At 38.5% G+C, this 25,050-nt stretch overlaps 1 protein-coding gene across 1 annotated transcript; it reads left to right on the top strand.

Annotated features, from left to right (window-relative positions):
- Window positions 1-2,044: 2,044 nt before the first annotated feature.
- tspan12 (tetraspanin 12) lies at window positions 2,045-18,039 on the top strand. Its single transcript, XM_081363586.1, has 8 exons — window positions 2,045-2,578; window positions 3,325-3,456; window positions 4,588-4,670; window positions 6,439-6,574; window positions 12,360-12,425; window positions 13,767-13,874; window positions 14,334-14,477; window positions 16,631-18,039. The coding sequence occupies exons 2-8, from the start codon at window positions 3,391-3,393 to the stop codon at window positions 16,907-16,909; spliced, it is 882 nt and encodes a 293-aa protein (XP_081219712.1). The 5' UTR covers window positions 2,045-2,578; window positions 3,325-3,390; the 3' UTR covers window positions 16,910-18,039.
- Window positions 18,040-25,050: the final 7,011 nt, after the last annotated feature.

Genomic DNA, 25,050 nt, shown 5'->3' with positions numbered 1-25,050 from the left:
GTCTTTGAAATTGTCTGTTTTATTCAGTTACTAAATAAAATTAAAACTTAAAATGAAAAATAGTATGAAAATTACCCTTAGCTTCTTTAAATTTTACATCATCATGGTTATGAGAGACTAGGGGCGCTGCTAAAGTTAGGACGATTCTAAGGGCCCACACACTTTTAGAGGCCCCATAGATCGATTTTATTAATGGAATGGGTGAGGTATGGGGCCCGACCTCATATTATTTCATAGGGCCCAAAATTTCTGGCGGCGCCCCTGTGAGAGACACACAAGCTGTACAGTCTTTTAGTAGACAGCAGGTTTTATGCCATTTTGGCCTTTGGAGGGCAGCACTGACTGTAATGTGGGATGACAATTCAGACGTTTGCTCTAGACAGTTGCAATTTTGGTGCTGTCTGTGTGTAAGAGGCTTTTGTAAAACATACCGCTAGAAATTTGCCAGTGGAAGACAATGTAACTACCCAGCTGTCCCTTGAGAGGAAGAACCTCAGCTTGACCCCACGTTTATTGTAGACAGTTATGATTTGGTGCAGTTGTGGTGAAAGAGGCTTTTATAAAACATCCCATTAAAATATTTTATTTCCAAGACAAAATTACCTCACAGCTGTAGACATGAAATGTTCTGCAAAGTGACATTACACCTCAGCTCTCAATCTGGATGAAATAAAAATATGCCTGAGATCATAAACAGGAAATGTGGCTTTTCTGATGACTGTTCCATCCATTTGTGGCCGTTTGAAAGCTAGTTGTCTTTTTATATTTATTCTCATCCGAGTTTCCTGGTGCTATATTTGAACAGTAGAATATAAAATAATCAGTCAGTTACAGTTAGGATGCTCAAAATAAATCATTGCAATATTGGTTTTGCGTATAGCATATTGGTTTTGCATATGCATACTGTAGCAACCTATGTATTTTTCTGAACAGTTTTCTAAAAAATAATGATATTTTTGTTTTGATTTTGATTTTATTTTTTGTCTTTTAGTGCTGAACAATAAACATATTTAAAAACCCAACTATTAACAAAATGAAATATTTAAAATAAGTGTTAGAACATGCCGCTCTGATGTAAGATAATTCAATGAGGGAGTTGAGTAATAATATTAAGTAATATTGCATGCAAGTGAGCAAGTCTATTATTTTTGCAAGCAAAATCACTTAAAGGAATTTCTTTTCCTTGCTCAAAGTCATTACATGACTGAATGATTAATATGGACTCATATTACAACTTAAAAAAACTGTTGTAAATATTACTGCTTTTGTAAATTAATATTTGCCTGTGTAACATACTTGTAGCCAATATAAATTACCAGGACAGCTGCAGCACAGTAAAATTAATTAACACACATTCCCAGATAACAGCACATTGGGTCTCTCTCAAGACAATAATACGCCCATCAGATGTGACCTCTTCACCCGGGCATACGATATCTCAGGGGCGGGGATCTGGATACATGCCAAGCACTGTTGATGCATGCGATTGGGAAGCATAATGACCACAGAAACTGGTTAAGCAGGTAGAATGGCTAATAATATGAGGCACCCAAAAATTAGCCGACCCAGAGGTTGACCCTAACCGGTCAGATACTACGTAAAGATCCTAAATTACTTTGTAATGTAAGTGTATCCAATAAGACAAAGACATCCAGGGATTTGTTTTCTTCTCAGATATACTCTGATCACCACAAAGAACAAAAGATTTATTTATGTGAAATGGCATAACTATATGGGATTAAGTGTTTTAAATGTAATTTTCATCTAAACACTAGAATAGATTCTAGTGCGCATATACTAGCATGTAATATTAGTAAAAATACCAAGTTCTGTCATGAAACAGATGGCGCGAGATGATGGGTCCTTTACGCAACCTTATGATATTTGATATTGACATAGTTAACTACATGGCACAAATGTATTGTGCCATGTAGTATCAACATAGACATAAGGTGTTTAAATAAATAAATAAATGTTAAATCGGCTTGCCATAATCGGGATGACCCAGAGTTTGCCTTTAGGACCCAGAGGCACCGCTGCTCCGGATGACACTCAGCGCGTTTGGAGTGAAAGTCTCTTACATGCAGAAGTTAAACACTTGTGGAAAGGCGAGGTGCACACAGCTGGTCCTGAATGCAGCATATAACGCCTGGAATGACAGTAGCAGTGAAGGGATCGCAGCGAACACGCCCGACTGTTGCGCGCAGCTCCGTTAGGAATATCAATATGATTTTACATTGCAGGCGCAACTAAGTTTGAGGAGTTTCCTACAACTTCATGCTGGACAAGATATAAAGGGCTTGTCTGTGCAGTATTTTCCAAACTTCTTTTTCTTGTTCTCTTTTGGAGACTATTTTTTCTTTTTCTTTTTTTTCTTTGTCTTTTTTTTTCTTTTTTTGGTGTAGAAAAGTGTCCTGAGTGATCCAGGTTAATTTAACCACCCTTCAAGTAAAGAAAGTTGCAACCTGTTGGTCTTTTTAAAATCACATGTTGCTTTTTAAACCTCCCACGGATATTAACAACCTTATATCAAGACATTTTGGATGCGCACTGAACACGCACAAGGACTTATGACATGGTAGGATTTCAAAAACCTCCCTTAAAAACACCTTAAATAGCCTAAGATGATTTACTGGTCCCCCAGCCTGTCCAATGGTCTTCAGATGGTTTTAGCTGCACTTAGCTGGTCTATGATGGTCTCCCAGCCTGACCAAGCTGGTCTTCAGAATCAGAAAAAGTTTTATTGCCAAGTATGTTTGCACACACAGGGAATTTGTTTCGGTGACAGGATAAGCTTCCAGTAAACAGAGACAACAACAGTGCACAGATAATAAAAAAAATGTGGACAAGACATACGTATACAAAAAAGACAAATTTGTATGTGCAGGTGTGCTATATACAAATAGAATAGAGTAGAATTAACAGGGAATGGAATAAAAAGAGGTAAAGTATTGTCAAATAAATAATTGATATTGCATTTAGTTAACATTTTACTGTTTGTGATGTAGATTGCCTGGGGGAAGAAACTTTTGGTGGTTTAAGATGGTCTTCCCACCTGGCCAGCTGGCCTTGGGTGTTAGATGGCCTTAGGTGGTTTGAGATGGTTTCCCGGTATGATCAAACTGGTATTTAGGTAGTTTAGCAGGTTGTGATGTGATGAGGAGGGCAAAACCCATTCACAACCAACCAAGAGCCCAGCCTTCCCAGGCTATGAGACCAACAAAGACCAGCAACCAACTTTGAATGGTTTCTCCAGCAGCGATATGTTCTTCTTGACATCTCAAGCAAGCTGTATGTGATTGTTAATTGTTGTTTTCTCCTCAGCGGTTATGGTGCCTTGGTGGCAGAAGTTAAAATGAGGTCTTTTGGTGAGCAGTTGGTGTGCTTAGAATGGCCCGGGAGGATTCGGTGAAATGTCTGCGCTGTCTGCTCTACGCGCTCAACTTTCTTTTCTGGGTAAGACGAGTCCAAGTCGGAGCAGGTGGCCGAGCGAGCGCTCACGTTACATGGCACGGTGCTGCTGTGCGCTCTCCAAGACGCGCAACAGCCACTCTCTCGCCAACACACGCGCAATCTGTGTTCCCTCCCTCCCCATCCTATGTTATCTTTATGTAGAGGACAGCCTGAATCCCAGCTATTCTCGAATGGCACACAGCTCACATTCTGCTGCAGCCGCTATTTTTAGGGAATTAAATGCGATAAGCACCAGGGTGTGTTTTTAGACCAAGAATGCCTGCGTAGGGCAAACTAAACCCATGCCACTAATATTGCTGCATGCCAAGCATAGCAGAGTACCTAAATAGGTTTCCAAGCCAACCATGGACACAAACATTCATCCATGTTTTAATATCCAGAGGCCCCAAAGACAACTGAAATGCATGAATTTTACTGCATTGCATAATCAAACCAAGTGGCATCTGTAAGAAAAGTGTGCCAGACTGTCTCTCAGAACTATAATTTCACTTTTCTGGGTCAATTTTATGATTACCAGCTGATCCAAAGGTGATTGGCTCTATCCAGTCACTGTATGTTCTGTATGTAAATGTTCTTGTGTGTGTATATATATATATATATATATATATATATATATATATATATATATATATTATATAATACCAAAAGTGATTTGTTTTTATCAAACCATATTTTTTTTTATTTTTTTATTTATTGGGCAAAAAGACAAACTACAGCTACATGTTTTATTTTTTCTATACAAAAAAAAAAGCTAAGAAAAACAAACAGTTCACAGGAAAAAGCATACATTGACTACAACATAATCAGTTATTAATTCATATTTTGTTGGTTCTCTCTTGTTTTTGCATGCGTTTATAATTTCTTTGTCTGACAGCCTAGCCAAAAAATATATATCTGCACAATTTGGCATGTTTCATTGCGTTATCACAAATAAAAAATTGACTTAAAGCACAACTGTTAACACTTTTTGAATAATATTTGGATAAAGGGTGAAGATGTCAATTTTCATAGTAAATAGTTGAAAATTCACATCACTTTTGACCACTAAATGATATCTTCAAAAATGCATGTTTAAGTGTGGCTTAAGTACTGTTTTCTTCTCATTTTTCCAAGCTTATGGCCCTGTGTGTGCTGGGAGTGTCCGCCTGCCTCAGGGATCACCTGAACAATGTGCTCACCTTAACCGCAGACACCAGGTGAGAGGCAGCGGATGGACAGGTGTGAGCCGTAAAATCCTTTCATTCGGGGCAGCGGTCCGTGTAAAGGTCTAATTTACTGTTTTCCAACTTTTCAGCCGGTCTGGATCAAATTGCCTTGAGCTTATGAAGTAATTACAAGCATGAATGAGGTGTGCAGTTCTGGAGAAGAAATCAGATAAATGCATTAAGTTTCCAGTGGAGACAGGGCCTGGGTTGAGAACCATTCATTTGTAGTTTTTTTGTTTTTTTTTTAAACATCATCTCAAGCATTAAAGGAAAACTGCATGAAAAATCCCAAAAGAACCAATATTATCCTGGAGGCAAGTAATTCGTAATTAATGTTGACAAAAAGCAATTTATCACCAAGATGTGTATTATAATTACTGAGCCCTCTGTGGGCCACATCATGACATGAATGGGAATCAACAGAGAGAAAACTGTTAAAACCTGATTGTACACAACAAATAGGTTTACCAGAGTTGCGTTGCAGTAACATGCTGAGTCGGCCCTCCTATGATGACTGTAAAAATCTCATCTCTGCGGGATGAAACATAATAGGATATCAACTAGAACAGAACTTTTCAGACTTGTACAGATGTGTGTATTTGTATGTGATCTTTAGTTAGATATTTACCTCAAGAAATATATTGAGTACAAGTTAAACTTAATCAATAGCACACAGCCCTAATAGCATAATGTTAATTATGCTAATTTTCATTAAAGCAAAAATAGGTTATGGTGAGGCACTAACAATGGGCCAATTTTTGGAGGGTTTAAAATGTATAAAAACACAAATTCTTCGGTTATAACTTAAAACTCTTAAAAGTGAAACAGTTGTTTTAGTATTTTAGGTTCTACAGGGTCTTGGGTGGTGAAAGTGTAAAATTGGATAAAAGTTTACACAGAAAAGGTTAGTAAGCATTTTTCTCACACTAAGGGTATGTTTACCTGACAATAATGTACTAAAAATGGAAAGTGTTTACTTCACATTTTTCCATATACAAGACAACAACACTGTCAAAATGATCCCCGTTCACATGGATCCATGAAAACGTCGAAAAATGGCTGTATTATGCATGCCAGGCCGGTAGTTGACGATGTCCCTTTGTAAAGAAATTATGCGCCTATAGACTGAACATTCGCATTGTCATATCGTTTTTATAGTTTACACGGAGATAACAGTATCGTTCTCAGAAACAAAACGTCGTTGTCATGTAAATGAACGGCCAAAACACATAAAAACTGTTTTTAGTTGAAAATGGTGTCATGTAAACAGCCCCTAAAATCATGTTTACATGCATTTTGTTTACATCTTGTGGCTATATTAATGAAATAGTATTTTGATGTTTACAAATTGGCCTCTATTCCATTGTAAGTGTTTCACTGGCACAACAGATTTTTGCTTTTTTAAAGAAAAGGAGAGACACACGGAATTTCGTTTGTTGCGATTACACCATTATGCCTCAAAAGCTGCAGAATATTCCTTTAAACTGTAGCTTTCCCATGTCTTCCTTAGTGAAAACAATGTTGCATCTCAGAAAACTGCTGCAAAAGAGAGCCATACAGAAGTAGAGACAGCAAGAGACAGGAAGAGTTTGCATTCCTACAGAGTATAATCACTGTTTATTTGCAACTGGTGTATTACTCAAATATGCTGCCCTATGAGAGAAGGAAGAGGCAAGTGAGCAGGATGGACGGATAAATAAACAAAAAGCCTGCCAAGAAATGACTCTTCCTCTCTCTCTCTCTCTCTCTTCTCCTCAAGACTGGAGGAGGCAGCCGTTCTCACATACTCCCCCGTCGTCCATCCTGTCGTCATCGCCGTGTGCTGTTTTCTCATCATCGTGGCCATGGTGGGCTACTGCGGCACGCTCAAGTGCAGTCTGCTCCTACTGTCTTGGGTAAGTAGAACTGGGAAGAGAAGAAAACAAAAGACGAGCACAGCCGGGACATTGTGTGGTTTGGAATGTGTGTGGTTTTGTGTACCGAGAATATTTTAAGTTTAGCTGGCACTGACGTTGCTGACCCCAAACACCCTCGAACCAGATTCAAACAAGTCTTGCTTTCTTTATCCACACATCTCCGCAGAGACCACTGTGTCTTCACTTCACACACTAGAGGGGAGTAGAGAGAGATATCGCATCCTCAAAGCCATCCTGAACCCATTTTACGTCTGTAATGTGATGTATTTCCATCTGCCTACTTCCATTTTATACAGTAGTTGTTGAACAAGAGTATGTGAGCCGAGTAATCCCAGCAAGCCATTTTGCGTATAAAAGACGTCTAATAGACGTCCAAACACAGCCCAGACGTCTAGGCTAAAACAAGGTCAAATTTGGGCTGTCAGTGAAAATTTAATAGACGTCTAACCATAGACTAGTCATCAATTAGATAAAGAAATGAAATGAGTGAAGAAATGAAACCAAACACCTTGTAATCACTGTTATTTTGGCAAAAACGACATGTAACCAAATAATTGAAGAGACGCAACTGATACCAGGTCACATGACAGTGGCAATATGGCGGATGTAGTACTTTAAACATACTTTTTTAACAGTTGCGAATTTAGTTTTAAAAGAAATGTAGTACTATTATACAGTATGCGATTTCGTATGCAGCAAGGGTGTTTGACGAGAAGAAATTGAGGGACGGGTCAAGCAAGTTTTTGCTTTTTGATGAAAGACTATTTAACCTGAAAGAGATATGTAATATCTAAGCTGCTCACTGATCATGCGGTGAAATTGAAATTCAAGTTAATCTGCTTTTTTAAATAATTTCATAAAATATTTTTTTTATCGATAAAGTATAAACATTAATATTTTTTGTACATTTTTACGAAGACTTACATTTGAGCTTTTTTGGAATAATATCCAATGATTATTCATGCACAATAAGATGATCAACATGCATTGAGGATGAGAATAAGCAAAAAACATTGCGTCAGTATGTTGATTACAATTGACCATATTTGGCATGATCTTTTATGATGTAGCAAAATCCCTGCAGGCAGAAAAAGTCATGTTAGCTAATAATATCACAGCATAATATCTAATCAAATCCTGATGAATGCCCTTACTGTAAATCCAAACCAATATATGGTTTTTCACTTGGAAATATGTCTCATTATAGAAGTTATAAGCATTGTGAATGGAGTTTCATGTTGTTTTTGACTCTCTTCTACAGACATCTGTGTTCAAATCTAGCATGACACATTATAGCCACAGGAAGTCACTTCTTACCATATTCTCACCTCATAACTACACTGGGATAATACAAGGCAATATCTTTCTTATATTAGATGGCATGGTGCAGTGTGCGTCTAGTTATCCGTATCATCAGAATGTGTGTTTCAGATGATAATAACCTCCTCAGACACTTGTAGAAACTCGCTCTATAGGTTATGGAGGTCGTAAAGCTCTTGCGACTGAGACAAAGAGTTAGACAGGAGTAATGTATGAGCGCTGCACTTCACTCAGCATGATAGACTGTCAAGGAGGGCCAAATACAGGCCACATAGTTATATCCATTGTGAGAGATTTTTGTGTTTTTTAGACAGATGTGTTCGTGACATTGTGACTTCTGAAATGGTAAGATCTTGACAGGCTGTTAGCACATATAATATAAATGATTTCAGGAGGAAGGAAAATCCACCCTCTATCTGACCCTTAGAATTAAACAGGCTGCTTTTTCTACTTTAAAGAAACAGTCCACCCAAAAATGAAAACACTTTATGTTGTTCCAAACCCATTTGATGTTGAAACGCAAAGAAAGATATTTAACAAAGTATCCAAACTGTTCCTTTTCCCTTCAGTAAAAGTAACATTTATGTAATTTAATTGTTTAATGTTTTTGTGCTAATATATATTTTAATATTAATATTTTTGATTAATATATTAATATTTACATATGTAATTATATATATATATATATATATATTAAATAAGAAATATACATGAAAAACACATTTTTACAATGTTAATGATGTTTACTGCTCATGCAGTGAAATTAGAGCTGAAGTTAAATTTATTTTTAATTTAGAAAATATTTTTAAATCTAATCTAAGCCAAAATATGACGTACTGAAAACATTGGAATCAAATAACAAAAATAGAACAATTTTAAGAAACGTTAATGTTATGTTAACGTTAATAAGAAACGTTCATGTCTGTGATTTCTAAGCTACCATTTTCCAGCGTCTATGAACATGTTGGACTGTTTTATTTCAAAAGAGCAAGGATAATTCTGTTTTCTATGCAATGGCCCCTTTGAAAGGCTGTCATTGTGTAGCATTTAGAAGGTCAGCAAATCTATTTTATGATGATGAATTGACAAAATCCCAGCATGAAGGGGGAGGAGAGAGAAAGCAGAGGGCTGTTTTGTGGCTCTCAGTCCCAGGTGTGCGGCGGGCGAGAGGGTGGGGTCCCGTCTGCTGACCCAGACTGAGGACCTGTTTTCTGGGACTCCTTTGCCCATCTCTCCCCCTCCTCCTCCTCTCTCTGGGTCTCCATTCATCTCCTGAGGAGCCTTTCTCCTCTCCTCTCTGCCCCAGTGAGCTTGTGTTACCCAGAGACTCAGCGACAAACAATATTATCTGGCTTAGATACAATAGGTAAACCAATCCAGGAGGAGAGCGGGAAGACATGAAGAGAGGAGAGGCACTTGGGTTACGTGGTCGCTCTATTCACCAGCCGGCCTCTCACTGAGTGCTGCGACCTGGCCGGACACACACATGCACATTAACTCGAACACTCTCACACACTCTTTGTCCTGTCAGAGCAAAGAAGAGGAGGAGGCAATTGAGAGATCAGGAGAGCAGATAGGAGTTCATCTTGAACGGTGGAATAGATTTAAATTTTCAAAGAATTTTCATGAATTAATTGCTTTTTAATTGTCACTGTGTGAACAGCTTGTTACGAAACTTCCCCGACTTCCTGAAAGCCTGTTGACTGATTTTTATGTGATTGAACTCAGGTCGTTTTTGCCAGGAAAATCAAAAAGATCTGACTTTTAAGCAGGCTACCGAGAGACTCTCTAATGTTCGGCACATGAAATGAATGCTTATAGTCCAGCCAATCAGAATTGAGTATTCAGACAGACCATGATATAATAAAATTGAAGTGTTATTACATTACTATTGGTTTTAAAGCTGCAGTCCATAAGTTTGTTTGTGTTCAAATTTTACAAAATATTAGCCTAGAAATCTAGACGCACCCTAGCGGCAGCAAAATGTATTTTGCAGCCAGGGCAGTCTAGCAACTCTCCATAGACTTTCGAGCTGCAAAAACCTAAATTGGGTCAGGCCAATCACGTTATTAACACGGCTTAACATATGACGACAGAGTTGCGACAGTTCCCTGCTACTTGAAAACAAAGAATGACGGCTGCTGCTGGCGAACATCTTTCGAATCGGCTTTGTCCGCGACTCTGGAGGACTTGGAGTTAGGTTTTTCTTTGAGAAAAGAGCAAAGAACGGCACTTAATTCATTTTTTAAAAAAGGAAGATGTGTTCGTAGTTTTGCCGCCCAGATATGGCAAAAGTTGAATCTATCAACTTGCTCCGCTGTTGGGAAAACACTCTGGTTGGTTGAAGCGCTGTCCTATTGCGTGCAGAGGGAATTTGAAAGACAGCCGTTTATCCCGCCCCTCGGATTGAGCCGTGTCTATGGTGAGTTGCCAGACCAAACATCTTGATGTACTGTAGGTCTGGCTTGCCAGGCTAACAAAATATATATAATGAGCGAGTACATCATGAATCCATTTTCCAAACCGTGTTTTTGTCTTATCCTGAATCACTATGGTACACCTATAATAAGGGTTTATATATTTTATATTCTGACTATTTTAGACTTGTCAGGTCGCCACCACTGCGGAGTAGCCCAGTACCTGTGTGACTCGTCATAGACATAAACAAAGAGAATGTTTTTCCGCAAGACGCATGCAGTTCTGTTTATTAACCGCTAGAGCGCCAATAGTTACAGACTGACTTTTTAATTTTAACATATTTTGGTCATATAAGACCAACTGCTATATACCTAAATATCAAAAACTGCTTTTCAAACTCACATTTCATATTTCAAATTAAAAAAAAATCTGACATGGACACTCTCATGAATGTTGCTTATATTAAAAAAAATGTATTTGAGGTTGGTCCAGGCGTCCATCTATTGAGTAATCTTTAATTAAATACCTAATATCAGCCAATATGGAAAAATAATTAAAAACATCTCTCTAACGTTGGCCAATAACAAATATGGTGCACTATGCATCCCTAATCACTTAAAAAAAACTAATAGCACATCTTTCCTCAATAAGACACACAATTTGAGGCGTCCATCGTGTCCATAGCATTGTTTGTTCAAATCTCTAACTGTAAGTACACCCAAAAGCACCAGTTTAATGACATTAACAGCAGCCATCTGTCAAAACAAATCTGATACGACTTAATACTAGACTCTAGATGCATCTAACTCTCGTTCTGTTTGCATGACTAAGTAAAAAAGGGGGTGTTAATCGTTCCGGTCAAAAGGAAATCCATCCATTTCACAGTGTCCTGTTTTCTGTAACAGTATTTGGCAAAAAATGTGTGAGTGTGAAAGAGGAAGAGTAAAACTCTCAAAATCAATAAACCGAGAGGTCGCTGAGAGAATGTAACCTCTCTTACCCTGAGAAAAATGTGTGTGTGTTTGCAGATGAGCCAGCATGTTGGGAACTTCCAGGGGTTACAAGTTCACACTGGACATATTTGAAGGGCAGATATTAGCAGGGAAGGGTGTGTAGAGAAACGGTTATCTTTTTTTTTTTGTGGTAAGCGTCTGACAAACTAGCTGAAATGCTAACACAGGCGTAGAATAGCCACAAATATTTAGATTCTCCCAAATAAACAAGCTGTCAGACGGGGTCTGCTCCGAATGCGGCTCCTAACACTGTCATTCATCTTGATTATCTCTCTCAAAGTGTGTGTTCAACCGAGGGGAACTATGTACGTTAAAGAGATTTTGAAAAAAAAACAGAGTGTCTTTGTCTCCAGGAAGGGAGGAGATGAGATGGATGTGTTAGTTTGCCCTAAATACAAAATCTGTTCATGTGCGAATGCAAAAAACTTTGGAACTTTGAAAGATTCTCTTTTGTTCCATCCACCCAAGCATATTGAGCATACTGCATACTACTTTTTTAATATTGGAGACATTAATAAATAAACAATTCAACTAGTATTATGCTACATTGTTATCACTATGTTCTTGATATGTTTCATATTCATATTCTCGTTATGTTTCATGTCTTCAAGTGACATCCAATTATCAACTTTGAAAAAAAAAGTGTATATACATATATATATATATATATATATATATATATATATATATATATATATATAATTGGGTGGATTGTATAATGGGATACAGTATGCTCTGTTATATTTGCATATATTGCACAGTATACATCCTGCATACTGCAAAAAATAGCATGACTACTATGCTATTCTGAACACAATTGCTCGAAACTCCCGAGAGAAGACCTGAGAGACAAAACAGACCTCAGAATCCAGATCCGAACATACATGAACAAGCACACGCTCTTTGCTCTCATTTCTCTATGTCTGATCATCAATGCCTTCCTTCTGCCCTATTGTTTCAGAAGATATTTTTAACCAAACCTTTTCTTTTTTTATATGTGTGTGCATTCCCAGTATTTTGGCAGTCTGATGGTGATATTCTGCGTGGAGCTGGCCAGTGGAGTGTGGACGTATGACGAGGTGTGTGGTGCTATGAATAAACAGAAATGCCTACTCTCTTCCCTCTCTCACTTCAACAACACGGCCGCCACATGGCCGTTCCCAGGAGAAAATGGAATGAGGATCCGATTTCTGAACCGCCTGCTTACGGTCTAATCTTAACTATTATGACTTCAAAAGCCCGACTCAAGCAGACTTCCTTTTGGGGAGTTAATAAGCAGAGTGTTTTCGTGTGCGGGTTGAGGATGGAGTCACCTATGTAAATGCTCTAGTTGGCTCTTAAAGCCAGATTAGCATCAGGCTTTACAGAAACCTGTCCTGGATCTGCGCAGACTAAAAGATTTGATCAGCAAGGGGAAAAGGGATTGCAGGTAGCATCTGCTTCTGTTAGCCCAGGGATACGAGAGATAAGGCGCACCTCCAGGGGAAGATATCACACACACCTGGCTTTAATCTAGCTTCTCTCACTCAGACATACACAGCTTCTGCTTCAAGATACGCTCTTATCACAAACCCCAAAACCTTTGCTGGGTTTGATGGTCCTATTGTGCTGTTGTGGCCTAATGTGACCCCTGTGAGCGTAAGGGCAATGAGTCTGTTTATTCTGTTGCACCTGGCCTGGTTACATGTTATCAGTTGTATCAACAGTGCATCCATTCCAACTTTCTTCAGCTTAAAGTCAACATGAAATGGCATTCGCGACCCATTTTATTTCCAAAATGTGGCTTATTTCAGAGTGAAACTGGTTATTGAGGAAAAAAAACTGTAGAATGAGACTTAATTTGGACTGAGAAAAGTGGCCATCCCATCCAGCCTTTATATTTCTATGCAGGTTTATGCACCTAACAGTATTTTTAATACTGGTAAAATAAAAACTCAACATAATAGAAAGGAAATCTTCTTTTTTTTTTTTCAAATAGTCGATTGTGATTTCATGTTGACTTCAATCCATCCTGCTTTAGCAAGTTCGGCTGCCCAAAATAAGTGATGGCACTCCTAACCTCCGGGCATTGTGGGTACTTATCAAATGCCCATCATATGAGACAGAAATGTCTCATGAGGACTAAATTGAAAAATGCCAACTACTATATAAACAACAGATGCATGCACTTGTGAATAGGGTATTTCATAGCTAGCCAATAAAATTGTCACAAGAGAGCCTAAAATTGGACGTGTGGGCGTCTGGATGGTCCTTTAAACTGCCTGGAAAACACACTGTTTTTTGTTATTTAGAAAACATCATTAATAACAGTGTAGGGACATGATTTTTATGTGATTACAAAATCACAAGGGCTTTTAAAATTGTGAAATGATTTCTTCATGAATATTTCTCCGTAACTCCCTCTCTCTCTCTTTCTTCAGCCTATGGTACAGAGGTCTGATATGATAAGTCTGAAGTCACGCATGCCTCATTTTGGCCTGCAGCGCTACCAGTGGCTCACACATGCCTGGAACTCTTTACAGACTGAGGTGAGAGGTCAAAATCATCTCTAGTATTACACCTCATCCAACACCTACGTAGCCAGACACAATGCGACAAGTTGGTGTCAAGTGAAGCCAAGCAGTCAATCAGACTTTAGTGTGTAATGTTGCTGTTTGAACATGAAAAAGGTTTGCAAAGTTAGGGAGTTATTCTCTATATCAGAAAGGACTGTTTCTGAACTACCTTTTCTTCTCATTTAAATAATTCTCGCCTAAGGCATACGAAAAAAAGGGGACAAGGCCTAGTTGAGTTGCGTTAGTAGTTTGTTGAAAGTTGCGGGAGGAGGGACTTCATAGAGACTGGAAGTAAGGGAGGAGAGGTGCAGCAATGATGTAAAATATGTGAAAAAAATAATATGAAACCTATGCATGGAATACACAGGCCAATATATGTATACATCAAAAATAGTTCCTTTCAATGTGCTAACTGTCATACCTGCCTTACAGTTAAAGTGTTGTGGAGTGATCTACTTCACTGACTGGCTGGAAATGACAGAGATGGAGTGGCCACCTGACTCCTGCTGCTCCAATCAATATCCAGGGTGCGCCCGCAACGCCCACTACCATGACCTCAGTGACCTTTACCAGGAGGTGAGCTTATTTTTGATATTGATCCAACATCTGGAAATAATCATACTCACAAGAGGGGTCTTCTTACAAGTTCTCCAATGGCATCTCATGGCACGTGTCAAGTTAAGATGCAACAGCTGAAGATGTTCATCTGCATTTGTACATGGACAAACAATTAAAAAATACTGCTATGTCTAACCTGGATTGATAACTTTGCTAAATTATTCTGGTGAACCAGTGTTATGTTCAATTATATGAAAACAAAAAGAATGCAATATTGACTTCTAAAAGCCACTTTTTGTGATGTCTATTCATTGATTTACTCATCTGTCACAATAGCGTAATTTCATTTTAATTTGGGGGCTTAGCAAATATTGATATGTGGAATAGCATGTGATTAATTTGATTAAAAAAGTGAATTGATTGACAGCCCTAATTAAAACGTGACTTTGTAAATGAGAGGAGACAGCGGAGAGATTCACTTTCCGGCTGAGCGTGGGTTTAATCAAGCTGTATTGCCAGTGAGTGTTATGAGCGACTCCAGCAGTGCAATTAAATTCAGTCACGTAGCTCAGAGACACACCTGTGTGTGGAGTGCTAAAACACACGGTCGAGGACAAACACAACACAGTGTCTCATCCAGTACCCTGCTCTTCAGATGCCCTGCCTGAGACACGTCTGACACAGTGTTGTTAAATCTTTGAAGGTTTTGATAAATGTTTAAAAATCTTTGAAGTTTGTAGGTTTGTAGGATAAAATTTGTTTTTATTCTTATAGACAGAGATAGATAGAACAATAGACAGACAGACAGACAGACAGACAGACAGACAGACAGACAGATAGATAGATAGATAGATAGAACAACGGACAGACGGATGGACGGACAGACAGACAGACAGACAGACAGACAGACAGACAGACAGACAGACAGACAGACAGACAGACAGACAGACAGACAGACAGATAGAACAACGGACAGACGGATGGACGGACAGACAGACAGACAGACAGACAGACAGACAGACAGATAGAACAACGGACAGACGGATGGACGGACGGACAGACAGACAGACAGACAGACAGACAGACAGACAGACAGACAGATAGATAGATAGATAGATAGATAGAACGACAGATAGAGAGATAGACAGAGCAAAAGATAAAGCAATAGAATTATAGACCGAACGACGGACATTATAAACACAGTGTGTTTGTGGTAAAACAGCCAGCAGAGCCCAGCCTTTCAGACAGGTCCCACAGCAGAAGAGTGAAAGCAGGGCTTTGTTGAATAAGACGGGAACATTGATCACTATGGGGAGAGTTAGGAGTGAAGGACTGAGGGTGTGGAGCGAGTCTGATCCTCACACACTTCCTGTCTCTCTTTCTGAGTTGATGACACTATACAGGAATTACTCCACAGTATAAATCCCTCACTAACAGGAAATAGTTTACCTGCTCTTCCACACTCCAACATAGGAAATACCCAAAAACACGCAGGCACACACGCGAGCGGATGAACGGGTCGCATTGCTCACATAGTAGTGTGGCAGCTGTTGTAGGGTAGATTTACATGAAAACAAACTGTTAAAGCAGAACTGTTACTTTCTCACATCCCAGTTAATGTGAAGAGACAGCAGTGATCTATTAGAAGGCTTTTTTTCCACATTGTTTTTTTGACTGGCCTGACATAAAGAATTCGAATTTTTGGAATTCTGAATATTGAAACAGGAAGTGCAATGAGAGAGAAAATGTAAATGGACACTTGATTTTATCCATAAGGAATTGTTTGGATTGTGAAAAGTGGGCATACATGTCATAAGGTAGCTAGACTAATAAAGTAGCTAATGCTAATTGCTAAAACAATTGCTAATAGCCACTTGGCTATTGGTAAAGTAGGAATTAACTGATATCAGGGAACAAATAAATTATTTTCAATAAAAACTAAACATTTATTTATTTACGATACATTATTCATTCACAAAGAAAATTGGTGTCCTTAAAGGTTGGATTTTTCCTAATTTTTTAAATTAAGGCATTAAGTTCAATTTCCAAAAGATAATTTTTTATTCCTCTTTTGAGTCAACTTTAGCATGGGTGTCTAAACTTATGCATAGCACTGTATAGTCCATTTCGATTTTATGTTGGCATAACCATCCTACATTTGTTTTCAACAGGGTTGTGGTCCCAAGATCTACAGTTTTATCCGGGGCACCAAGCAGTTGCAGGTGTTGAGGTTCTTGGGCGTGTCGATCGGAGTGGCCCAGATCTTAGCCATGACGTTGACTGTGACACTACTATGGGCTCTGTATTACGACCACAAACCACCTGACCCAGCGTCCCCGGATTCTTTAATCCACACGCACAGCCCCGCAGAAGACCCACGAGCGCCTGAGGCCTGGGCCAATGCGCCCGCTAACGGACACACACAGTTTGAGATGGAGCAGCTTTCCTAGCAGAGACTTGATGGAGACCCATCGGCTGCTTCAACACTATGGAGACACTAAAGATGATGTTCCTGCCCTCTACTGACACTAAACGGATCAGACAGCAGTGAACTGGACCAGAAATTGAACCTTATGTGGGAGCCTGGATGACAAGATTTAGACGGTGTGAGCGGTTTTATAGAAAACTTTACATACATGTGGATAAAGCGGCTTTTGTGGTCATTACATGGAAAGAAGAAGAGGATTTACTGGGTTCTTCCAAAATAAAGCCATTGCCTCTGTCTCTGCGGACTTAAATTCTCCAGAGGGAGGTTTCTGGAATGAACCGTTTTCGCATAAATTTTCCTTCCTCTCAATGGAACGGGCCATCACCACTTACACTGACCTAGTTGCAGACCACTAAAACGGGTGCACACTTTACGATTTTAGCCACTATTTAGACAAGAATCAGGAATCGTAAGAGATTTTTCAAGAGAATCTGCAATCTTGTTAGTCAAAATGTAGCATTCTCTTCACATTATGATCACAATTTACCTCAAGTTTGTTCAGAAAAATCCTTATTTCATTCATGCTGACATTCAGACACCAACTTTATTTTTCTTTACTAGCGCAAAGGTTTGTGTGTGGTACTATTTAACATTTGTCTTTGAGCATTTAAATTTATTTAAAGGAAAAGACAAAACAATAACTGCCTGCCTTGGCTTTTACACAAGATCTCACCCGGCTCACATTATGAAATTTGATAAGCAAAAGTCATAAAGGACTGAAAAAAAAAACCAGCTAGGTCACTGTTTTCCACTCTCTTACACTCAACACGTGCACACAGACACACACACACGTGGACAGAAGCTTGAGTCTTAATGAGATTTTTCAGATGGAATGAAAAAGTTTTTCATTGTGAAGATACTAGGATACATGTGTGCGGATTTTCATGTCTTAATTTAACAGCGCCGTGATATGATTCACATGGACTGGTGCACTAAAGAGTGTTTTAGATCTTAAAAGTAGTATTAATTTTCTATGCAGAAATAGTCTGCACACAGCAGGTTATAAGAGGGCTAAACTTTGTTGAAGGTTTGAGAAACCTCTTATGAAACTTGCATGTGAATCACAGTGCATTAAACACAGAAGACATTGTTATTTGAATCCAGTGTGTTTGTTCACTACATCTAAGCCATTATTTATTATGAGTGAGTCAAATGAGTGATTTACGGATGGCCTTAAACCCTTTCAAAGAATATCACAATAACATTTTAGGGAGGCTAAACAGTAATTATTAAATGTTTAAGTAACCACAAAAATTTGACAAATATTTACATTTATAAACATTTAAAAGTATTTTTCAAAATAATATATTTAAAAAAAAATTCTTCTTTAAAATAATGTCTACTGATAATTCACTTACAATATAATGTAAAATCTGTCGAATCATGTTTTATAACGCTTTCAAATACCCATTATATTGGGCTAAACATTTTAAAGGCCTCAAATTTCATATGACTGGCCAAACTTTTGTCATAACACCACAAGGTCCAGCATATTTCAACATGTATCTGACACAGGATTCACCAATTTCATGCCTAGTAACAACCATAACGCTTCATTTTAAACAATTGAAGCATGCAGTAAAGCCTGGTTTCTTACCACACAGTTACTTCCGGCGAATCAGGCTTATTTTCTGCAGAGCGATTAAGTTTGAGCATTCCAGGGGTGTCACGCTTAAGTGCTACTGGGTGGAAACACAGGTGGAACTTTTGGCCCCTTTCTGAACTTGATAGAAGACATCCTTTTCTGTGGAGAAGCGCAGGGATTTAGCCCTGGCCTGCTTCATGAATTTTAACAGATGTAAAGCAATGAATAAAACATCTCAATGGAGAGTATACAGAAAGAGTGAGGAAGTAGACACACGGAAATGACACAAGCTATGTCTGAATGGAACACTAGAATTTCTGTATTCCACACTATATCCTTCCTACTCATTTTTTAAAACAGAATATAGGCTATACAACACTTAACATTTCAAACAGTAGCATGCTAATGTGCCCTTCAAGTGGAGTCCTAAATATCATACTTATAAGTGCACATGAATGAATGAGTGAATTCATATTTTCAAGTGGGAAACTGAATTCTCAATGATGCATGTTACGACTTTGTCAAGGCGTGTCAATTTGAAACATGGTGGAAACACTGATGTATAATACAGATATGTATAATCTGAGATCAAAATTATAGCAAATGGTGTTAAAAGTCGGCATGAAACAAAACAAGTCGGCATGTTCATTTGGAATTGATTGGATCGTTGCCATTTGCTATTGCTGTGTCTGCTTCACTTTACCATGTATAACAGTGAGGTTTATTATTCACAATATAATAATTTTGCTTTGTTTAGGCTAATTTTGTGTTATATTTACGACTTGAATGTGTGACATGTAATAACAAACGCCCGACTCTGAAGTACGAGTTTCACAGGTGTACTTGAGTGAAGCATTAATCTTGGCTAATTTTAGACATTCTATAAAATAGCATTAGGAAGTTAGCGTTAGCCACCAAACAAACTAACTTGCTTCCAGTTAGGACTTCACTGTTACACATTGGACATTTAGGCAAATAGTAAGTCATCCAAGTATACAGAAAACATCATTCACAGAGTAGACTGCAGAAATAGCATGAACAGTTTGATAGTACGCTAATCCACATAGCTTGTGGAGTGCTAGAAATGCTCCTGTCAGCTTCCTCCTTCCCCCACCGCTCATTGCCAGTGCAGGATCTGATTTATGAAACAGAGAGGAGCACACAGGATTGCCGTCATACAAGCTTACAAAAGACATACTGTTTCCTCTCTTGTTGCTAACACCCCCTCTCTATTCATCTCCTGTGTGAGATAGAGACAGACAGGGACCAAAGTCATTAATGGTGGAATCTTTTTATTTAAAGGAATTAAATTAGCTGTTTACACGACACCATTTTCAACTAAAAACTGAAATCTTTGTATGCATTTTGGCCGTTTATTTACACGACAGTGGCATTTTGCCGGCCTGAAAACGCAAACTTTTGAAATCCGGTTTCAATGTGCAAGTTTATGAAAACGATACGTTAACGTCTCCAATGTAAACAACAAAAACGCAAATTTGTGAAAACGGTGATGTCATGCATATTACGTGTTCAGTCTACATGCGCTAAGTGTTTCTTTACAAAGTGACTACTTTCGCCGACTACTGGCCTGGCATGAATAACACAGCGTTTTTAGTTGTTTTCGCAGATCCTTGTGAACCGGGAACATTGTCATCTGTACGTGAAAAAAGCAAAGGAAAATCTTTCAATTTTTAGTACATCGTTACATGTAAATATACCCTGTAGGAATAAATAAAAAAAAAAGCAGTAAAAGAACAAGAATCCATTTAAACTATTTGCAAATTCTATTTTTGTTTAAAGTCCGCGTGAACCGGAAGTTGCAAACGATTTTTCTCCAGTGTTGTGACATATTTCCCAGTGAAACGGAATATTGAACAGAGGGCAGGGTTTTACTCTAGCGCTCCTCCTCTCCATCTCTGCTCATAACAGACTAACGGTTTGAGGGGAGTGGTTAAGCGTTTCCCAAACCAAGCCGTCAAACATACGTCATCAGGGAAGGTCCTCCAAAGCAGAGGGGAGGGGCATTTTCAGATTTTGATTAAAGATTACGAAGCCAAAAACATTTTTTGTGTGGATTGACTTGCATGGATGAATTGTTCACCACAAAACGATAAATTTAGGCAAACAAAGTAAATATGGTCAATTTTGATTTCATGTGGACTTTAATAATATGTACACTCACTGGTCATCATGTTTCTAATGCACTAAAAATGGATCCATTAATGTTTCTTGTCATCACAGACAATTATTAATTGCATAAAACACGTAAATAATTACGTAAATGCCTATATTTTTCATTCTAAATATTGAGTAGTTGCCAAATATTTAATGTTTAGCTATCTAGCCTTGCAATTGAAGCCTCACTCTGGAATTGCTCGTCCTCAGCTTCTGTGAAAAGTAAAGCCTTCCTTCTTTGATTTGACTGGCCATCAATCTCAAACATTTTTGACATTGACGACCACTGATGAAGACCATCCTAAAATTGTAACTTTTTGGTTACGGCCCTGCAGACAGATAAATAAAATCTGGATTTATAACTTAGTCTTCCATCCGCAAGCATGCGCTGTTGTGTGTTAACATACTGTGGTAAATCACTGTCAAAATGTATTACTTTTCAGCCAAAGACACCAATTGAGATTGGTGACTTTGTGTCATCCGCCGTTTAGCGTCGGTTCAGATGTACAGAGAGTTTCACACGGACGGTAGGCTACTATCACTGTACAAGTACAGTAAAACGAGTCAGCGGGGAAATAAAACCATTAACCTTTCACCTCTCTGCAAAAATAGCGAGGTCACAAACAGACAGCTGCAGCTTGTATGAAGTCTGACTTCAATATCCCCCGGTGTGTGGTGAGGCCCCCCTCCTTCAGCGTCTCTCAGATACGGTCTCTTCCTACAACCGACTTCAAACGTCTCAATTACCCTCGGTGTGATGGGAAATATGCTAATGCGCAGTATCGTTCACCTTCTGGGAGTTCACCACAGCCCTGCTCTGGGCTTGTTCTGACTGAACTCGGAAAATAGGTGCAATCCCTTGCCTTCCGGCCCTCCTCATCCCTTTGATTCCTGTGTATAAAAGAAAAGCTGAGCGGTCATCGCATTTAGAAAGTTAATGTGTAACGTAATCATGATAAGTGCCTAGAGTTTGAAACCGCTACGGTTGCCCGTATTAAAGCAGGTCCCTAAATGTACCGCCTTAGAAACGCGTGAAATCGGCAAAATGGAAAATGCCACTCAGTTAGGAATAGAAGCAAGTGAAGCCTTGCTAACTTGCTGTTACTCATAATTATGGTTAGGGATTTGAACAAACCCCTAAACGTAAGTATTAGCTACATCTTGGAGTGCAACTTATTCTTGAGTGCGGAGGATAACTGTATTCTCCACGGACATGAATGCTCCGTGGCCAAAAAAAAGGGCCAAATTTACAGCAAAAATGTCAATATTTTTCAGAGAAAGACTACATTTTAAATTCATGTAGGCCTATCTGCTTTTAGCAGTTTGCTAGCATATCAATGCTAACAAAGCTAACAGCCTAGTCTCAAACTAAAATGCATGTTTTAACTAAAAGCAACTTACACTGACATATCTTAAAATGTCACTGCCATTGTTTTGTCTCAAGATGTTTTTTTCTAAGGCACGTTTATTAAAGCTACTTAAATGTCCTAATTGAACTAAGGCCTAATCCTAGTTTAATCTAAGCCCTTTCTGAAACCAGGCAATACAGTTGCAATGAAGTATTAAAGCCACACCGCGGAACTTTTGCGGGCGCTAGGGGCACTAGACCTGGAACTTTCACGTCTAGCGCCCCTAGAGGCCACAAGCGCCGCAGCACTGTCGCAAAAGTCTAGAAGACAGTATATCAGAGCCTATGGTCACGTGACGGCCATAAAGCGATACGTTCTCCAGGTCACATGACCTGTTCAACGACGGTCCGTCTCCTCCAGACTTACATAGGCGGTATTTCAAGAGGGCAGCCCCGCTCGGAGCATTAATAGTGTCAAACGCTGTATATTGGCCTGAGGAATCATTTAAAATAACTCGTATGCATCAACTCTTTAGGTCACAAAGTCCACGGTGTGGCTTTAAATATCATAAGATGGAAATGTGCGCTTCCATGATGAACTAAGATTAATAAAATAATCACAACACCATTGTAATTTTTTATCTGTATTTTAATAGGACAATTAATTAATTCTATTTATTCATAGACACTGCACCGGACTAAACAACTGATTTGTATTTTTTTCCATTGTTTTTCAATATGTCATATTTTAATGTCCATAACACAAGCTGTAACAAATTCCAAAGGACCATCGTCACCTGGCAGTCATTTAAATGTACATTATATCACAAACAGGAAGTCTATTTTAAAAGTCCCCTGTGGATCCTGAAAAAAGAAGAAGAAGAAAAAACACACATGTTCTCTGTGAGTCTGTGAGCACATGCACTCCGTCTATTTTGCCCTCCAAACAGGAAAAAATAAACTCGTCAAACCTAAACAGATGGTCCAGCCTTTGTCATCGTCGATCCAGAAAGCAAACTGTGAGACATCAAATTTTCTGTCCATGGAAATTAAGAGAAATGAAGAAACTGTAATAAATTTCACTACACCGAAGAACAAATTTACAGCACAGGTGCACTAGCAACACTCTCGTAGTTTTCTGTTTTCATATTTTTTTCTTTTCTTTTTTGTGTATTTTACAACTGAAATACATTTATAATATATAATCAACACCATTTGAGTTTTAAAAATATGCATTTGTGAGATTCTATTCCCCAAGTAACCCCTTTAATACAAAGCATATCTTTACAAAAGGAATCTTGTTGCATAAGTTACATGGTAAAGCAAGAATGGGTTCAGGCATTGAGCAGGAGGGCAGTGGTGTGTGTGTGTGTGTGTGTGTGTGTGTGTGTGTGTGTGTGTGTGTGTGTGTGTGTGAGCAAGGAGCATTAAGAGCTCCTCAGCACAACAAATTGCATTGACATTGGTATAAAAATAATCAACATTAAAGACTAATTTCTCGCTAACTCCAGACATTAAATGGCAGAGAAGAGATCATTCATATTTCAGGTCACTTTTTTTTATATACTATAATTAATAATAATACATTTTGGATAAATCTCACAGACATATTTCTGCACAATTTTGTTCATTATTTTAATGACAAATAAGCACCTTACACCCCCAAATCTGTCATTACTGAAATGCAAAATATAATATACTTATTACTGTTATGATATAATTTACATTTTGAAGTATTTTTACAATCGTTATGAAGCATTTCACATTTGTTGTAGTACCTTTAGAAGTACTGTTACAGTAACAAATATCCTCACTGAGAATGAGAAATAGGCTACATGAGAAGTGTGCTTAATTGTCATTAAAATGTTTTATATTGTATTTTAAAACAATTTTACGCAAAATATAATTTATTTTCTTTTGATTTTGGAGTGAAACATACCTGAACATGATTTTGTGAGATTCACGCTGGGCGGGTTTGGGTGATCAGCCCTAAAACAGCGCTAAGAATCTGATTGGACGATTCTCAAAGTGTCATCACACACAACTTGATGCCATTATCCAGAAATAATAGCAGGACTTGGTGAGGATGTTTGATGATAAAAGTACATCACTTTAAAGGGAAGGCAAAGAAGGGAAAAAAAAGTTATACCTGAAAAAAGAAAAAGAAAAAGTTCTGGACGGGCGGCTAGCTCTGGTCCGGGCTGGCCCGTTTTACATGTCCACGACAACATGCACAATAATTTTAACAAAGATAATAAATAAGTATGTTCTTTTTCTTTTTTTTCACAGTTTACTCGCAAAATTTGGAGTATAAAACGGAATGGCTAGTATTTGAGCTCAAGTCCAAAAGCCTCTACTGTCAGTGTGGAAACACAAAAGGCGTTTCCCTTTCCATTTAGCTTTTCGTTTTTGCCCATCCTCAAAAAGAGAAGTATAACAAACATCCCATCAGGCCAGGCAAGGAGTGAACACAACATGGGTGGGACAGACAGAGTGTGAGAGAGGATTTCTCCGTTTATCACCTGTATCAACAGGCCAATCTCTCAGAGAGCAACAAAACAACTGTTTTCACACACTCGTTGGGTTCGAAAGATCAAAACTACATAACGAGGCAAATTATTGACAAGTAAAACGCACATTCTGACAGAGAGAGCCAAACCTTATTGCTCATGCCGAATTGGAAAAAGACAAAGACTTAAGCAAATCATGCAAGAGATCGGTCTCGATCACACGCGCACAAAAGCATCCGACCGCATACCCTAGTAGAGCCCAGCTTTACTTTTTTTAGTATCAAAAGTGTGTGTAGAGCTGTCTAAAAGCTTGTAAAATCCCGCCCCTGCTGGTACACTCCTTATTCGTCCCAAATATCTCGCAATTCCATCAAACTGAAGACAACGAATTCAAAGACACACAATACTGAAAAATCATAGAAGTGGTAACAACCAAAATGGTCATTGTTTTCCTCTAATTTTCCTCACATGATGTATGGGCCTAG

The sequence above is a fragment of the Scardinius erythrophthalmus genome, assembly GCF_964197995.2.
Source record: "Scardinius erythrophthalmus genome assembly, chromosome: 4".
Taxonomy (NCBI): Eukaryota; Metazoa; Chordata; class Actinopteri; order Cypriniformes; family Leuciscidae; genus Scardinius; species Scardinius erythrophthalmus.
Note: the sequence above shows the minus strand (reverse complement) of the source record. Positions and strands in the feature narration are given on the sequence as shown.